Below are 18911 nucleotides of genomic sequence, written 5' to 3' on the forward strand. Positions count from 1 at the left end.
ATTGGAAATGGAACACTATATGAACAGAGACATGTGAGCAGGTGAAGACCTTGCAGGAAATTTTAGTTCCAGGGACAATGTGGAATTAAAAAAAACTTGTACTGGCTTCTATTTCTCTAAAATCTGTTCGGCACCAGGTATGAAGATTTACCTGAAATGACTTGAGTAAGATAAAATTTGTTTATAATTATTAAATTAGCAACAGGAAAGAGACAGAGTATCCCTGTTCCAAAGAAGAGAACTCACAAATAACAGAAAATCGCAATTCTTATACGTTTCTGTAACGCCCATAAAAGGAAATCTTGCACCCCATTGTTTAAGATGAAAAGCGTGATGGCCTCAGAGGTGGTGATCTCATGCACCTCCACATTGAACAGATCTGCATGCCATCTAAAAACTCTGAGCTGAATGCTGGAATATCAGCTTCAGTTTCACTGATCACAATTCAACGTGCCAAATACTCCTAAAATATTTTTATTCGAGGTGACTACATCCAAGAGAAGCTAAGAAAAGCAACATACACAATTTATGAAAACCTTCCTTTAATTTACAAATTGTGACATGTGGTTCACTGTAAAACTCTGTTCTTTGAGCCTCCCTGGATTGTTCTTCCATGAGAATGTGTTTAAAATACAAAAGCAAAAGCATTAAGAACAAAGCCGAAGGGTGTAAAAAAAAAAAAAAAGAAAAGCTGGCGCAGCTCTACACATTCCCAAAGCGCTCCGCTCGCTTCCTCTTCTTTGCCTGCAATGTAAAAACAAACATCCTCAGACCGTCAGGTGCTTTCGAAGGAAAAAGCTTTCAAGTTTCATTATCATGAGTGTTCTGATGAACACAGTAAACACTGAACACTCGCTCGGATAAGAAAGAGCCACACTGGCAAGACCGCACTCTTTTCACACCCAGTCCATTGATGTTTGCAAGGAATTAGATTCATTAGATGAATCTGGGCAACTTTGGTACCTCTGCGTCGTCTCCAACGGCAGCAGCTCCGGTGAGAATTCCGAATCGTTCCTTCCTCTTCTTCAGCTTCTCATCTTCTTCAACCTTGAATGAATGAAACATGAACACACACATCTCACAGATTAGTTTGATGGGGCTTCCTGGCTGTACACAAGTTTTTGTCTGCTGAAATATTTCAGACAGAAGGCCAGCATGGTCCACTCACCTTCTTGGAAACGGACGACACGTTCATGCCAAACCTTTGAGCTCTTTTCTTCAAGATTTCCACACTGACCTTGAGAAAAGTCGGAAAATCAAGTTTACGTACCGTACCTTTGAGTAATCCACGTAAAAAATTATGCAAGTGCAACTTTGCCCTATACATCAATGCTCGGCAAACCTTTACATATATACTCACCCCTGGTTTGCTGCTTGCAGAAGAACCTGATTTAAAGGAAAAAGGCATCAAATTAAGCTCTCACAAAACTGCAGTAATGCTGTGAATGTGTACACGTGATAGGCAGGGCTTACCCTGTGTGGAAATGGACTCAGAAACCGGTAAGCCAAATCTGGAAGAGAAAATGGCAGGTGCAGTTCAGAAAATGGGCCCACTTCACAGACCAGGCATTGGAGTGTCGCCTGGAGACGAGGAGCACTCTGTCGCCACGGTCACATCCTTACCTGGCAGCACGGATCACCTTCTTAGCATCAGTAGATGCGGGCATATTGAAACGCTCAGCTCTCTTCTGCAACCGCTAGTAAAGACAAGAGAGGGAGGGTAACCCACGGAGGAACATTATCAACATCATGCACAATCGAGTACACATGTCTGTCAGAGAACTGGCCGCTGAACAGGGGACACACACCTCATTGAGAGAGCTCGGTGGGGTGATTTTGACCAGCTTCTTCTCAGGCACCCTGACACAGAAACCATAAAAGTTATTCTTAGGTCGACATAATTTCTTGAACTCGCTACAATTTTTTAAAGACATTTCACAAAAAAAAAGTAAAAAAAAAAAAAAAACAACAAATGAGAAAATGAGCACACTGTGAAGAGGGGGCTCTGGGGGGGGGGGGGGGGGGGTTGCGGTGGGAAAGCAGCCGGCCACACAGTACCCTCAGCATAGAGCATAGCCTACACTATGCAGTATGGTTATGGTTAATCCCCAGCATGGCTGGTAAGCATATTCAGCCCTTAGTAATCTCCTCAAAAAGCATCTTACAACCAAATGTATTCAGCACTTAATGAATTACAGACTAAATCCAACTTGCTTCAAACAGAAGTGAGCAGCTTTTGTGAGTAACCTGGGACTCATCCTAGGGGCGGGCACACATGTGAGAAAAGACCGGAAAGCGGTGGCTATTTAGACATGGGGAGGCGGAGAGGGTAAGGACTCACGGTGCAGGTTCGGGTGCTGGGGATTCTACTGGTTGTTTCGGAACAACAGGCTCTTCCACTTTTGGCAACTCCTGTAATTTCCAGATTTGTCTCCAGTCAGTGCTCTTAAAATGAATGTTAATAACCTAAAGGCCATGTCTAAGCTCCCTGTAAATATTGCCTGTTTCCCATGTTAGTGACAGGAGAAAACCACCATTCATCTTTCATATGTGCAGTGAGCCCTCATCCCCAGAGGAGATAACCATATACAGCATAAAAACCATCCCAGATGAATAAAATGATTACCTCAGGCTCTTCTGCAAGCACCTCTTCCTCATTCACCTCCTCATCTCCTGGCAAACGCAAAACCATGTTTAGTTCGCTCTCAAACAAAAGTGTCGCTTAGTCTTCACTGTTGATCAATGAATATACCAACACAAAGACCCAGGGCTTTTAAGAGATTCATTTATTCTTACAGACTGGCTGCAATGTGATGGCGAGCAAGGCAGGTGTGTAAAGAGGTCATTTTCAGATTTACAAGTAATGCTTGTTAAACGCTGTCGTACCATGCTCCTCCAGATAAGCCTGTAACCTGGCAATCAGGTCCCCCTTGTTTCCCTTCATTTCCAGACCGCGGGCAGCACATTCCTGCTTCAGCTCGGCCAGCTGCAACCAAACACAACGACAAAGGTAACCAGCTGGAAGAAGTAATTAACCGTACTCTGTATTTTAAGGTACAATTCGGAGGATCAAAAAGTTTCGCGCAGAGGAGCAGCAGCAGAATCTCGGTTCCCAGTAAACTCCAAATAATCGCTATCAGTCGAATTAAAAGTACGATCCCATGCCTTGCCAATTTACGTTATTAAGTAATGAAACACCACACTAAAAACCCAATTACGACATGCACTTCCCGAAATGTCCGGTTATTTCTTCGTAAGATAAACAGTTCCTTTTCATATAACATCCCCGATTAACCGACTCGCATATCCAGTTTAACCAGCTAATGTACAAGCTAACCCAGTATTCAAGTAAGCTAGCTAGCTATGCTAAACTTCCCCTCTTTAGATATTCCGAATCAAAAATCAGTCGTCAAGTACCAAACAAAAACACTACACCAGCGCTTAAATTCAACCGCACATTTCACGTCTAGTTAAGGTTTGCGTGTTTATATTATTTGAATTGCATTACCTTCAGCTTATGGAGTTCTACAACCTCGGCCATCTTGAAAGAATCAAACGCCGCCGACAGACTCGACCAATCGCATTAAAAGCGACACTGACATCGCAATAAGGAAGCCACTGATTGGAGAGATGATATATTTAGTACTAGCTGGTTAACGCGAGACCTGTAATAAGATGGCAAAACGTACAGGAGGTGATCGGTTCTTAGTTTTTCTCTGTATGTATGTCGTGTATATGTGGTTGGCATGCCGTCCAGGGTCTTCCCCTGGCTTGCGCCTTGTGCTAGGCCCCAGTTCCCCCCGCATCCCTGCAACATTGTCCAGGAATTGGTGGAAAGATGCATGGATATATACACAATATAATGCTTTTTCATTTTATATAACTAATTTCATTGGCTGTATCTACTGCTGTATGCTGCACTACTGTGCATTCCACAAATAAACATGGATTTATGGAATATAATTGTATTCTTTAAGATCATGGCATTGATAGGCGATATACTGGCTTTTAGAAGCTTAATTAAAATACTCTCTTGCCTTATGAATGTAAATTTCATTTTCCATCTACTGCAGTTACTCATGTTCCTAATAGCATGCTGTTATGAATATATGTACAATATCATATAGTAATCATTTAGCTTCCAATCACTTATCCTGGTGCATTAATGATTTACAGTGTTACAGTACATGCAGTGTTAATCTATTTATATCTCATTATAATTGTATATTTTATTTATCAGAGGATCACAGACAGGACAAGTGGACTGCAGTCAGAGATGGGGGCACCCCTAGAGCATGTTTAGGGTGGGGGTTAAGGGCCCTGCCCAAGCATAGGGATACGCTGTGAATGGGATTTGAACCAGCAACCTTCTGATCACCCCCACATAACCGATGGGGATACTAACTACTATACAGTACCAATGAGGAGTTAGGTGGTGTGTTTAAGTAATCACTTTAATCATTTAGTGTAAATACAGTGGTTTGAAAAGCAGTGACACAGCAAATTCTGTCCAACTAAGCAGGTAAATCACTCTGTTTGATTTCTCTGTGCGATAAAATGTCTGCAGTGGTTTGTCCTTCCTGGTAGTCCATGTCCTTCTCTATTGTGGCAGAGCCAACAGGAATTTACTTATAAATTACATATTTTTCTGTTTGAAATGCCAGTGGTTCAACCCCACCAGCTATAGCGACTTTATGTGAAAGTATATTCTATGGGAAGCAATTGTCTTAATCTTTCTGAACTGTCTTAATCTTTCTGTGGTTTTAGGGAAGAGGCATATTTTATAATGACACAAGTCTATTTGAGTAAATGATGGAGATTGGAGCCTGTCCGCAGCAAGGGAGAACACACTGCACTGGATGCCAGTCCATCACAGAGAAGACATTCACCGATTCTTTCACAAATGTGTTTTTTGGGGTATGAGGAAGTCCTTACGAATATGGGGAGTAGTAACCGCATGCACTGTGACTGAATAACTTACATTTTAAAGCATAGACCTGTTTAAATTAAATGATTTATTTCAGATTTCTTAAAATATGCTTTATCATTCCTTTAAAATTCTGATGTATAAGTAAGTGTTCTGTTACAGACGCATGTTATTTGTTTCACTGGTTAAAAGGGCTGCATTAGGCGGGGTACTGAGGCTGCGTCTGCCGGCTCCTCAGCTTGCACACGGCGGCTGCTTCCTATTGGCCGCCGGCCGGCAACCGACGCCCCCGACCTGCCCCGCTCCGGCAGCAGCTGCATTACCTGCGCCGTGTAGATTGAAGGGCCACGGGGAGAGGCGGACCGGAGTAATGGGAGTTCCGCTTCTGGTTTAGAGCAGTTCAGGGCATCCGAGGCGTCGAGGAGGCGGCGGCCGAGGGAGGGAACATACCGAAGAGCGAATTCATTAGGAGGGACTGTGGGCTGGGAGCGCATACCGACTATTCCGGTGTGTGAATCAGGTGCCCGGCGGGTGTGGATCAGGTGAGTCGTGGGTTAGTGCTGTTTCAATGCCGTTTTATAGACATTGATCGCGGATAATTTTGCCTGCAGTAATCAGTTCACCGACTGTAAGAAAGAAACCTGCACATGTAAGTGTATTTAAATCTTGCTTACATGCATCAATACCTGCCGGACCCGTCTGCTTTTCGGATAATACCCCGACTAGAGCGCACTTTATAGTCTCGTTGCACTTTCGATGCACTTTTTCCGCATTTCTTACTTGACCGTACGAAATTTCCCCCACTTCCTCTGAGTGTCTGTTAGTGACATTCAAGCTTGCCAACTTTGAGCAGCTGGCTGGCGATAGATTTTCAATCCGAGACAAGTCTGTACACGTATTTACATGTATGCAACAATTTTATCATCCTGTAAATAATCTGTAGGGTTCTACCCCAGCGTTTTTGGTGTAGCTAATTTTAGGTTTGTGATGGAATAATATTGATATGTCGTGCGATTTCTTGCGTGAGCGTGAGAAACAGAAGGCTTGTGTGTGTCACGCTAGATGCGTGATAGTTGGCAGCCCTGGTGACAGTAACAGTCGATCATGTCTTCTGTCCTAATCAGATTTAATAACACATTGGTCGCTGCATTTCAAGTTAAGATCTGTGTTCGAAAAGTGTGTTATAAACAAAACTTTGTCTTTGTGCGACTAACTGATTCGGCAAAGTTTAAGTTTAAACACTTCTCAGTTGTAGTTAAACTGAGGCATGGAGACTGTATATGAATTTTTGATCTGTATCAAAATCTGTTAGTGATACTGATCTCTTCTTATTAGAGAGATGGATGCCCCGTCCACCTAGGACTCACCCCCCCCTCTGATGGACTCCGGCGGAGAATAGGGAGACCCGGTATATATGTGTCATGGCCACCGCACTGCACAGAGGTGCTGAGCTGATCAGCTCAGCAGAAAGCAAGAAAATGGAGCCCAGAGTGAAGGAGAAGACTGGCTGTAAGTGTCAGACCCACCACAGACACACGTGTGCCTGCCTTTGGGACCGTGGTCGGTATGTAAACAGCGTGCCGTGTCTTGCCTCTCGCTGGTGGGCTGAGTTTTTCTACTCCAGCATGCTTGGACGGTTTTCTGAGGTGTGCATCCATATAGAGGTTGTGTTCTACGGAGGACTGTGGACAGACCTTCCTGTCTTTATGGAACCAGATCACTCTTAACATTAAAGGGACCTTAAGAGAATTTTTGCCTGACTGGTCGTCTGCAGATGCATTTGAATTCAAAATAGATGTGATGGTTCAACGGCATCTCCCTGATCTGTCAGATTAATATGCATTTGGGAGCTGATGAGCCAGACACCAGACGTCAGGTTTGATGTGGTCTTCAGGTTTCAGGGATTGCTGTGCATAGGTGACTTTGTGAGATGGTGTTTCAAAGGATTGAGATCCACAAAAATATGGATCTCCGGGGCTGGGAGGGTGCAGAAGCATGAATCACCCAGAACCTGGTCCATTCCCCATTAGCCAGCATCGCACATATAGGTGCAGCTGAAGGGTGGAGATGTCTAGGCAGGCTTCATGGTTGCCTCTGCACCACCTGAAATTGGAGGCAGAGCGAGAGGGTTACCTGCTGGAATCTGGTAATTAACAGATAAATGGGCAAATACAGCGGAAATGAGAGGAAATTTAGCACTTAAAACCATGTTATAGAGCGATTTAAGTGGCTATTTGTAGGTGTAGCTCTGCTGGGTCATTTATCTGTGTCACAGATACAAAGTATAAGACTCAGACACAGATGGAGGCAGCCACTTAAGTAACATCTGAGAAACAGACATTTTGAATTATCTCCGTGGCACCAGGGTAAAAGCAAACTACCGGCAGTAGAAGCCTGTGGGAAACCGGCACAGGAGCGTCTGTGTGTGTTTTGATGATGTTTTTCATCCTTTTCACCTTGCTTTTAGCAAGCAAGTCCACTCTTTTCCGTTTTCAATAATAGTAATTATTTATATTATATTAATAATAATAGTTTTCCCTGGGGGGGGGGGGGGCAGCCAGTTGACCTTGGAGCCCCAGAGGTTTTTTTTTCTCCTTACTTGGGAGTTTTTGGTAAAGCATCATCTGTCTTTCTTCATTTCATTTTTTTTGTCTTTTCTTTTCCCTATTTTGTACTACTCTATCTTAATGACCCATGTAATGCTCCTTGGAGCGAAAGGCGCTATATGAAAATGAATTGAATTGAATCCTCTATCGTGTGTGTGTGTGTGTGTGTGTAGCATGGGCCTCCCACATGACCAACTCGCCCACCTTGATCGTGATGATCGGCCTGCCGGCCCGCGGCAAGACCTACATGTCCAAGAAGCTCACTCGCTACCTCAACTGGATCGGCGTGCCCACCAAAGGTGAGGGGGTGGAGTGGCACTCGTCACAGGTCCCGATGGGCCCTGACCCAATATCCCACCGAGTCCCTTTGAACAACACAGACCCTGTTTACACTTGGTTTTAAAATGCGTCTGGGGTGATCAGATCGCAAGTAGACGGCACTAAACGACCACGGGGACGTATTGTGATCCGATCACTCAAACCAAATGTCGGGGTGGCCTGGGACTCGACATATCTTTTGTGGTGTAAACACTAATGCGTCCTGAGGTGTCCCCGACAAGGATGCACACTTTTAAAACCAGACGCATTTCAAAACCAGGTATAATGTAGGCCAAAGACAGGCAGGACATTTACATGTCATATTAAAATGAAAGATGCATATTAGGTCCAACGTGCTAGTGAGTGAAACGTGTGTGTCATTCTGATTGGCTCACTGACTGTCTTGGGTAACCAATCTGAAGGTGTACAGGTTACTCCGGGACAGCACTGTGTTGACGTGAGCAGCAGTGGAACCTGTCCGGCGTGATGATGTCATCAGGATGGCATGCAAGGAAATGATGCGTAACCGAAGGCTTCAGCCCGTCCTGTTTGTAACCCCGCAGTGTTTAACCTGGGCCAGTATCGGCGCGAGGCTGTCAAGTCCTACAAGTCCTATGATTTCTTCAGGCATGACAACGAGGAAGCCATGAAGATTCGCAAGTGAGTGTGAGGATTCGGTTTGGCCCCAGCGAGCTGAGGCCAGAAACACTTCCTGTCCAGTGTGGCAAGCGTATCCATGGCGACATGCACAATGCCAGTAGCAGCCGGGATATGTAACTAGCTTGCTAGTTAGGTGCATGTACGGTTGGATGAACTTTATTAATCCCCAAAGGGACATAAAAGTGCTTATAGCAGGAGTATGCGATTACATGGTGAAAAACAAACAGCACAGAGAGAAATAAGTATAATAAATCACAAGCCTTTTTAAGGCACAGGTGTCAAACTCCAGTCCTGGGGGGCCGGAGCCCTACACATTTTTGGGTTTCCCCTCATTTAACACACCTGAATCAACTCCTTGTGCTAATTACCACACAGTTCTTGAGCTGAATCATTTATGGTGGAACAGGGAAAAAACTAAGCTACACAGGGCTCCGGCCCCCCAGGACTGCAGTTTGACACCCCTGACTTAAGGGATACTGCTGTTGCATTTTTGAGGCACATTGCTTTATCCTTTTATTTAGAATAGAATAGTGATACTGTATTCACGCCTATGGGGAATTCATCTGGAGTAACTGGGATTAAGGGTCTTACCCCATGGCCCAAGAGTAGCATCACTCTGCCAACCACGGGATTTGAACTGATGACCTTCTGATCATTGGCACAGGGTCCTAACAGAACCGGCACAAACTAGAAGGAGACATTTTGTGTGTTGCTCCACCCTATTTACCCAGAGCAAATCAGCTGTTTTGGAGGGAAATGTGATGATTGGAGGAGTGACATCACCTGTGACTCCCCAACGTTGGGCGAATCAATCGTCAGAAAAGCAAATCTCCTCTCTCCCACCCCAGAGGAGTAAAGTTGCTTTGTTAATGTAAATATAAAATGACCGTATTACACTTCCAATCCCATGCCATCCAGTGGTGGTGTTGGTGGTTGTGCTCCCGGTGAATGCAGAGAATGTGCTGGAAGCATGAAATTATTGCAGAGACTTGACGATGTGCTTTGGCGAATGGGTCTGTACAGAGAGACGCACCAGATGCCTCTAGCAGGCGGATCCCGACCGCAGAAAGCTCGGGTGCAGTCTGGACGCGCTCCCTGTGCACTGACGGCGTCCGTGTCTCAGGTCGGGCCCAAACAGAACATCCCCACTTTGCCTATAGTTTGATTACATCAGCGCGTGCTGCTTCGTCACGTCTGGCCGGTTAGTGGTGTCAGATGCAGAGGTTTGGCAAAAATGCTGAAACTCCAGTTCTAGGTCTGTGCTGTGACGCCATAATCATTGACTCGGTGTCTGGGGGGGAAATAACACAATGGGCTGCCCCCCCCACCCCGACTGTGTCTCTGGGAGCTTCTAATCAGTGTGGACTGAAGCTGATTCGGGTGGATTCCTGTCCGAGTCCTAGAAGAAGGGCTCTGACGGGGAATGGGCAGCATCGTTTGTGGGTACGCCCAGGTCCGGTCCCAGTCATTACTAAGCACTTGGATGTTCTGTTCAGTGTGGACAGATTCCCCCACTTTTTACTGAAATATTTCCTTTGTGTGACACTGCAGCTGCGCTGGGGTTCCAGTGCTTATCTGGTACCCTGTCATTTGTGCTACACTGTGGTAATAAGTAAGATTGTCCCTCAGCTGCTGTTTGGACCCTTACTCCCACAGACAGTGTGCCTTGGTGGCCCTGCAGGATGTCAAGGTTTACCTGGGCGAGGAGGGAGGTCAGATTGCTGTAAGTAACCCTGTTTATTCCTGCTTATGATTAAGTGGCTTTTAGTGCCAATGTCTCAGCATTCAGATTAAGATTCTGAAGTCTGGTGGAATGTACTCATATTTACTGGATTTTTTTTTTTTGCTTTCTGGACTTGAACTATCCACCCCTAACTTTAAGTCTGTCTGGTGGAAGATGCCGGACTCTTGATTTGTTTCTCTGGGGGTTTAATGAGGGGAGCAGTCAGTCTGGTGATGCTGGGCATCTTTCAGGTCTTTGATGCCACTAACACCACCAGGGAAAGAAGAGACCTCATCCTGGATTTTGCAAAGGAGAATGCGTTTAAGGTAACATGCATAGAAAGCATGCTTAAGGTAGATGCGCATGGAGAACATGCTTATGGTGAACAGGCATGAGGTAAACACATATAGCGATGACATGCATAGAAAATGCACTTAAGGTAACACATAGAAAACACGCACAGAGAACACGCTTAATGTAAACACGCACAGAGAACATGCTTAATGTAAACACACACAGAGAACACGCTAAATGTGAACACGTGGGTTGGGGTGTCTCTCAGTGGGTTAGGACATTGTGCCTATGATCAGTAAGTTGCTGATTTCATTCCCAGGGTCAGCAATCTGTTGGGCCCCTAAACTAAGCCCTTAACCCCCAGTTGCTTCAGGGACTGTCTGTTTTCTAAAAAAAAAATGTTGCTTTGGATAAAACAAGTGAAAAGTATAGGGAGTGTGCTTAAGGTAGCCTGGCTCTCTCTTATACGGCACCCTGGCTCTCTCTCTCTCTCTCTCTTATACTGCACCCTGGCTCTCTCTCTCTCTCTCTCTCTCTCTCTCTTATACGGCACCCTGGCTCTCTCTCTCTCTTATACGGCACCCTGGCTCTCTCTCTCTCTCTCTTATATGGCACCCTGGCGCTCTCTTTCTCTCTCTTATACGGCACCCTGGCTCTCTCTCTCTCTCTCTCTCTCTCTCTCTCGTACGGCTGCCTGACTCACTGTCTCTCTCTCTCTTGTTCCCATGACCCGTTTGTGAGCTCCTGTCCAAACCCATCCCTCTACCAAGCTCACAGAAACACACTCATTGCTGATCCTCTCTGTTAAAGTTTTTTAGTCTGCTTTAATTAGTGATCAATTTTTTGTTGGTTTCTAAAGCCAGCTTTTTATAAACTCTGTGTGACTTATACAAAAGCCGGGGACTTTGCCGAAAGATTTGTTCAAGGGCTGACTCGCACGTGGACACGAGGGCCATGATGTGTGATGTTCCTGATGTTTCTCTCCAGGTGTTTTTCGTGGAGTCAGTGTGTAATGACCCAGAGGTGATTGCAGCCAATATCTTGGTAAGTTCCATGGGACCTGACCTGACGTCCGCCTTCTGGGTTCTTAGATGAAAGGTCAGCGTGTCACTTTAGCTGTGGTGGTTCTTTCTTTCTCCAGGACGTGAAGGTGTCCAGCCCAGATTACCCAGAGAGACACAGGGAGCGAATTATGGATGACTTCCTCAAGAGGATCGAATGCTACAAGGTCACCTACCAAGCTCTGGATCCAGATGAATATGATAGGTATGTTTTTTTTTATATGCAAATCATTCCCCTTAAGCATCACCTGTTTGCTTATCTTAACATCTTTGATGCAGCTGGCTGCATACAGGCTCTGGCTTCATCTGCAGGGTTCGATTCCTGCTCTGCTCTGTCTGTCGAGTCTGCGGGTCTCCATGTCCACTCGGGACTCGTTACACAGTCTAAAAACATGTTTAGATGAATTGGTGTCTCTATTTTGCATAGATTACATTTGGGGACCGAAATGTCCCCGAAGTATGATTAAAACCTGAAACATTTTTACTTTTGGGGACATTTTTCAGGTCCCCATTTAAATAACCTCAATTTCATGAAAATCTGTGGACGCAATAAGGAAAAATGTGGGTGTATTGCATGGGAAGAGGAAGGCCTTGAGTTCCTTCCTGAGTGGGCTTTAATTCGGACTGGGATGTCTTGGATTAGGGACATCGATGCCAAAAGTCTTGCATTTTGTTAGGATGCTTTTTATTAGTTAATTATTACTGTGACCCGGTACTAGATTGATGGTCATGGAAGATGGAGGAGGCCTAATAAGGAATTATTTTGATGCAATACAATGAATAGAACACTAGGTGGAGCCAGCGATGTACGATGACAGCACCGGTCAGTTCATCCTTAGAACTGACCATGCAGTACAGTCGTGGCCAAAAGTTTTGAGAATGACACAAATATTAATTTTCACAAAGTCTGCTGCCTCAGTTTTTATGACGGCAATTTGCATATATTCCAGAATGTTATGAAGAGTGATCAGATGAATTGCAATTAATTACAAAGTCCTTGAAAGTGAACTTAATGCCAAAAAACCCATTTCCACTGCATTTCAGCCCTGCCACAAAAGGTGACAATGTTGATGAGGACAAGGCTGGAGATCACTCTGTCATGCTGATTGAGTTAGAATAGCAGAATGGATGCTTTGTACGTAGCCATGGTTACCTACAAGGAAACACATGCAGTCATCATTGCTTTGCACAAAAAGGGCTTCACAGGCAAGGGTATCGCCGCTAGTAAGACTGCACCTAAATCAACCATTTATCAGGTCATCAAGAACTTCAAGGAGAGAGGTTCAATTTTTATGAAGAAGGCTTCAGGACGCCCAAGAAAGTCCAGCAAGCACCTGGACCGTCTCCTAAAGTTCATTCCGCTGTGTGATCGGGGCACCACCAGTGCAGAGCTTGCTCAGGAATGGCAACAGGCAGGTGTGACTGCATCTGCAAGCATGCATTGATTATGCGAGAATGAGCTGCCTTCATTCAGGATTTGAAGAGGCTGATTGACAGCAGGCCAGGGCGAATTGCAGAGGTCTTGTAAAAGAAGGGCCAGCACTGCAAACATTGACTCTTTGCATAAACTTAATATAATTGACAATAAAAACCTTTGACACTTTTGAAATGCTTGTAATTATACTTCAGTAAACAATAGAAACATCTAACAAAAGATCTACAATCACTGAAGCAGCAAACTTTGTGAAAACCAATACTTGTGTCATTCTCATAACTTTTTATCACAACTGTACAGCCTTCTGTCGATTTACATTACTAATTAGTTTATGAAAAACATCAACCAAAAACGTTTTTCTGTTATTTTAATTAGGAAAACCTAAAAACATTAAGCAATTTCCCCAAACATCTTGAGATCAACACAAAAAGGTTACACATGTAACAAAGAACATTTTTATTCAATAAAATGTAATGTAATTAGGTTTTACTCTATGTGTTTAGTGTGCTGAGGAAAGTGCTGCACAATGCAATGTGTGACTGTAACTGTAATGCTGAAAAATCGCAGTTTGTAGCATTTTTAGCATATTCTTTGGCTGAAAAATATCACATGGAGAAAATCGTCCCGTAAACTGAAAGTCCTGGTATGAAAATGAGAGGAAGTGGCAGCAACCTGAGTGCTGGTCAGTGGAGGAGGATTGATGTGGGCTGAGGTTCTGCTCCACTCTCCATTCAGCCTGAATTGCTGTCAGGTGTTTCACATACTGCACCCCTGCGTCTCCCCCTATCAGGGACAAGTCCTTCATCAAGGTGATCAATGTGGGCCAGCGCTTCCTCGTCAACCAGGTGCAGGACTACATCCAGAGCCGCATAGTTTACTACCTCATGAACATCCATGTGCACTCGCACTCCATCTACCTGTGCCGGCACGGTGAGAGTGAGCACAACGTGCAGGGCCGCATCGGCGGCGACTCCGCGCTCTCCCTGCGCGGGAGGCAGGTACGGTCCCCCCCCACTTCCCCCCATCCCCATGCCGCCCCTCCCTCTCCAAGAATGCTGACCGGCCCTCATCCTTCCCTTCGCCCCCCCCCCCCCCATAGTTCTCCCGTGCTCTGCGGGGTTTCATCGAGGAGCAAAGTCTCCCGGACCTCAAGGTCTGGACCAGTCAACTGAGGAGAACCATCCAGACGGCGGAGGAGCTGGGCGTGCCCTACGAGCAGTGGAAGATCCTCAACGAGATTGACGCGGTCAGAGCCCCCCCCCCGTTCTCGCGCCGTGTGATGTTTCGCTAAGGCTGACTGCTGGTGCTTAATGCATCAGTGGCTGTATATCCATGCTAGGAGTCACTGTATATCTATGCCAGGGGTTACTGTATATCTATGCCAGGGGTTACTGCATATCTATGCCAGGTGTTACTGTATATCCATGCTAGGAGTTACTGTATATCCATGCCAGGTGTTACTGTATATCCATGCCAGGTGTTACTGTATATCCATGCTAGGAGTTACTGTATATCTATGCCAGGGGGTTACTGTATATCTATGCTAGGAGTTACTGTTTTCCCATGGTACTGAGAAAGTCCCTCGTGGGTGTCATACTCTCAGGGGGTTTGTGAGGAGATGACCTACGAGATGATTGAGGATTCCTACCCAGAAGAGTTTGCGCTGAGGAACCAGGACAAGTACCACTACCGCTACCCAGGAGGAGAGGTGGGTGACCTGACGCTGGCCTGCCCTGACGCTGGCCTGCCCTGAACGCGCGCCCCGGCCGGGCTGTGAGGCCTCACACACAGCCGCTGTTTGTCTGCAGTCCTACCAGGACCTGGTGCAGAGACTTGAACCCGTGATCATGGAGCTAGAGAGACAGGGCAACGTGCTGGTGATCTGCCACCAGGCCGTCATGCGCTGCCTGCTGGCCTACTTCCTGGACAAGAGTGCAGGTTTGCTGGGGGACACGTCCGCTGGTGACACAGGGGGACACCGTGCTGCCGTTACCACCCCGACCCTTAGGGGCGTCGCTGAGAGCCCCTCAAGCTCCTCCCATTTCCTCTTTTCAGATACACAGACTATGAGTCACACCTCACTCTCCTCTCACTCCCTACTCATTCATCTCCTACTCTGCTTTCACTCCCTTCTCACGTCTCTCTCTTTACTCTTTCTTTCTCACGTCCCTCTCACTCTCTTCTCACTCCTCTCACTAGACTCTTCACTACCTAAGTTCCTGTTTTTATTATCAGTTCCTAATTTTATTGTTGTGTCTATTTACCCGTTTGTTTATTTACTAATTTATTTATAATTGTCCTTCATGTCTTTTGCCCCTTTATTCTACATAGTTTGGGTGAGGCTGGCAGTGGCGGTGGGTTGATATTGTTTTTCAGTGTTTAAAGCCCTTTGTTTTTCATTGAGTTTGCAGGAAAAGTGCTATATAAAATAAAGTCCGATTGATTGATTTATACCCTCTCGCTCTCCACTCACTCCTCTCTCACTCCCCTTTCACTAGACTCTTCATTCCCCCCTCATTCCCCTCTCACTCTTCTCACTGCCCTCTCACTCCCTGCTCACTCTCCTTCGGAGCTGGTGGCACAGATAATAGACAGAAGTGCTGTGTTCTTCAGGGACGAGCATAGGCTGGATGGGGGGGGGGGAGTGGATGCTGCTTTTAGTGCCCTGCAGACATCCATCCGCTAGCGGAAACGGAGATTGCTTCCTGTTTTTATGTTCTTGTTCAAACATCAGTCATGATAGCTTAGCTCTGTTTTTTCCTGTTTCTGAGCTGTCTGTGGTGCCGTAGGCTTCGCTCGCTGTCAGTCACGCGCGGCACTGACCTCACCGTCTGCCTCCACAGACGAGCTGCCTTACCTGAACTGCCCTCTTCATGAGGTCCTCAAACTCACCCCAGTGGCTTATGGTAAGAGACCAGGAAGGCGTCCAGCCTCACTAACAGGGGCCCTGTCTTGGGGGGGGGGGGGGAGTCACAGGCATCATCATCCTGCCCTTTCACGCAGGTTGCAAAGTGGACAGGTTCGACCTGAAGGTGGAGGCTGTGAGCACCCAGCGGGACCGTCTGACGGTAAGACCTGCCGGTCGTCTTTGCTATGTCTACCTGGCCATGTAACCCTAAACAAGACAGTGTCCCATAAACGCAGGAACATTGCAAGACAGAGTGGTCTAAAACGTACCGTTATCTACTAGAGTATTGTCTGTCTCAGGGGCCAATGTCTGGGAATCTGCTCCCTCTGTGTTTGGCCAGCCTAAGTAGCTCAGCTCTTTGGCTGTCCTGCAATCTGCCTGCTCGGCTCTTCGGCTGTCCTGCAATCTGCCTGCTCGGCAATTTGCCTGTTCCACAATCTGCCTGCTCTCCCGCAATCTGCCTGCTTGGATCTTTGGCTGTCCCGCAATCTGCCTGTTCGGCTCTTTGGCTGTCCCGCAATCTGCCTGCTTGGATCTTTGGCTGTCCCGCAATGTGCCTGTTCGGCTGTCCCGCAATGTGCCAGCTTAACGAATCCAAACCAGTCTGTGACTTTGTGACCCCTGTGACGTCTCTGCCAGCCTATTCCTCGCTTGCCTGACCTGAGCTGCTGTGCCTTTGGCATCCTTTACCTGCAAGCATCCAGCTGTGTCAGTCAGGCTGAAAGTCCAGCGCCCTCTCCTGGTAGGGCTGCCTCTCTGCTCTCTTGCATGGGCTCACTCACCTGCATCTGTTCCATCTCTTTTAATTCCCTGGTCTCTCTCCTTTAATCAGGACTTAGCCCAGAGGAACTCCGCACCTGGCCTCCCCCGGCGGATTAGTTTCACCCCCCTATCCAGTCACGAGCAGGCCAAGCGCCCCCGCTGCAGCACTGACAGCCAGTCGGGGCTGCCCCTCACCCCCCCCTCCGGGGGCCCTGCACTTCCCTGAACCACGAGAGGGGGCAGCAATTCCAGAAAGCCAAGTTAGTGTTGAACACCCTGCTGCGGACAGCGCTGGCTTGTCATCACTCTAAATTTAACGCAGTGCTGGTCCCCCCCCCACCCCATCCACCCCTGCCCCACTTATAAATCCATCAGTGGAATGTCAGAGTGGCTTCCATATCTGTGTCATCTCCTGTCCTTACACCACTGTGCTGATCACTGTTTATCTGAAGTGCTGCCATAAAATTGCTGAAACTGACTTAGCTGGTCTAGCCCCCAGCTACTGGCCGTCCATTTTGTGGTTTTTTTTCTGCTTCCTTCCCTGTCCCTCCTTTTCGCCTCTCAGTGCCGGGAATCACCCGTCTTTCTATGTGTGTGGCCTGAGGGTCTCTCTGAGCGATTCCATAGACACGGTGTCCATCGCTGCTCCTTCTTCAACACGCAGCTCATCTGCTAGACACCAGCAGACTGTGCAAACTGCCTGTGCCGCCTCTCAGAATGGCTGTCTGCCACCTCCCAAACACGCGTCTCTTTAATGCTGCGGTGTTTGCACACAGGCGGCTCCTGGTCCGTACTCCAAGCGGGCACACCCTTGGACGCCCGTCAGTGCCCCCAGCCTGGGGACCTAAGCCCCAGTGCAGCGTAGGGTCCCTGGGGCCTTTTATCTCCCATGCTGGCCGTGTTTTGAGCTGCCCTTCCGTTCCTGACGCCTCCTGGTCTCGCCTCCCCAATCCTGCCGTAGATGTTCCACAGTGTCAGTGTGACGCAGCCCAAAGCGTTTCCTGTATCAGTGAGTCAGCCACAGCCTAAAATGTTTCCGGTACACGTGTGTCTGTGTGAGGCAGGGGGGGTTCGGAGGAGGGTCCCCTGGCCATAATCCTCACCCCCCCCTCACCCTGTCGTCTCGGTCACATGTCTGCCACCACCGGAAGCCCCGCCCCTCCACAGACCTCCAGCTGATACTTGCCAAGCATTGCTGGTGGTTACAGCGCTTCAGTGGCATTCCAGCTGATCGCTGTCCGTCCCGTCTGGGAAGGTTCGCGGTGTCAGCCACAAAAGTGATAACCCATGTGCATGCAGCCTGTGTAGGGTCTTCATACAGGTCATTTAGGGCTAAAAGTTACACAGTTAAACGCAGCACACTTTGTGTACACCTTTGGTAAACAAAGATCTGAAATGATACAGTATGCTGAATGGTGATCCCAGTGCAGCTTGCTGACAACAAAGGGATATTTATTATAAACTAAACTCAGAAGTGAACCAGAAACAAAAGGGTCCATGATGAGTTTAATCACAGGTGGGAAGGTGATGAGAATTAAACCAAGGCTAGAACGAAAACATAAGGAATCACAGGATAACACACGGAAACACACACAGCAGTAACAATGACTTACAAAGGAACAGGGCATAGGTAGGCACTTAATATGAAGGACAGGTGTGGGTTATTACCAATTACATACAACCAACTAGGTACTACAGGGAACAGGTGATGGTTGTTAACAGGCACTAAAGACTCAGAAATCAAACACTAGGAGGTACAAGGCATGTAAGCGAACGGGACATAACCGAGAACCAAGGCACAAAAACATCCAATACAGAAACACAAAAGTTAGTATAACAAGGGGTTCAAGAAAAATGTTGAATATTATTGAGCCCAGAACAGAAGGGAAGCAACAGTTCTCACCCACCTGCTTAGCCCATTCAGCCACTTAACAACCCAGGGAACAACAATAGGAAACAACAAAGGTGCCAGAACACAAAGTAACAAACAGGATGGCAAGTGAATGGGAGAACAGAGAGGAGCAAGGCAGCGACTGATCCCGTCGAGATTTCTGGTACATGTAAGCATAAAATGATATTTTGCTACCCAACTTGTACAAGCAATATATATCACAGATGAACAGTGTATGTAATGTGTACATTATATGGCATGCATGTCTATGCATGCATGTGTGTAGTATGATAGAAACATTATAATGTTGTGTGGATATAATATTT

The 18911-nt window shown here is 46.7% G+C and overlaps 1 protein-coding gene and 1 pseudogene across 1 annotated transcript; one reads left to right on the forward strand and one right to left on the reverse strand.

Moving 5' to 3' along the window:
- Positions 1 to 458: 458 nt before the first annotated feature.
- On the reverse strand, positions 459 to 3619 carry sarnp (SAP domain containing ribonucleoprotein). Its single transcript, XM_023798935.2, has 11 exons — positions 3509 to 3619; positions 2887 to 2986; positions 2627 to 2673; positions 2342 to 2412; positions 1809 to 1860; positions 1624 to 1697; positions 1474 to 1511; positions 1361 to 1386; positions 1169 to 1237; positions 964 to 1047; positions 459 to 744 (listed from the first exon to the last, which is right to left on the reverse strand). Exons 1-11 carry the CDS (start codon positions 3539 to 3541, stop codon positions 703 to 705), a joined length of 636 nt encoding a protein of 211 aa, XP_023654703.1. The 5' UTR covers positions 3542 to 3619; the 3' UTR covers positions 459 to 702.
- A 1552-nt stretch (positions 3620 to 5171) lies between these two features.
- LOC111837107 (6-phosphofructo-2-kinase/fructose-2,6-bisphosphatase 2-like) lies at positions 5172 to 17172 on the forward strand (annotated as a pseudogene).
- Positions 17173 to 18911: the final 1739 nt, after the last annotated feature.

Source organism: Paramormyrops kingsleyae, chromosome 18, assembly GCF_048594095.1.
Source record: "Paramormyrops kingsleyae isolate MSU_618 chromosome 18, PKINGS_0.4, whole genome shotgun sequence".
Classification (NCBI taxonomy): Eukaryota; Metazoa; Chordata; class Actinopteri; order Osteoglossiformes; family Mormyridae; genus Paramormyrops; species Paramormyrops kingsleyae.

Coding starts and splice junctions, on each gene's coding strand:
- sarnp (XM_023798935.2), bottom strand. CDS start 3,541: ATGGCCGAGGTTGTAGAACTCCATAAGCTGAAG. Junction 1,512..1,623: donor AAGGTGATCCGTGCTGCCAG/GTAAGGATGTGA, acceptor TTTCTCTTCCAG/ATTTGGCTTACCGGTTTCTG. Junction 745..963: donor CCGTTGGAGACGACGCAGAG/GTACCAAAGTTG, acceptor TTTACATTGCAG/GCAAAGAAGAGGAAGCGAGC.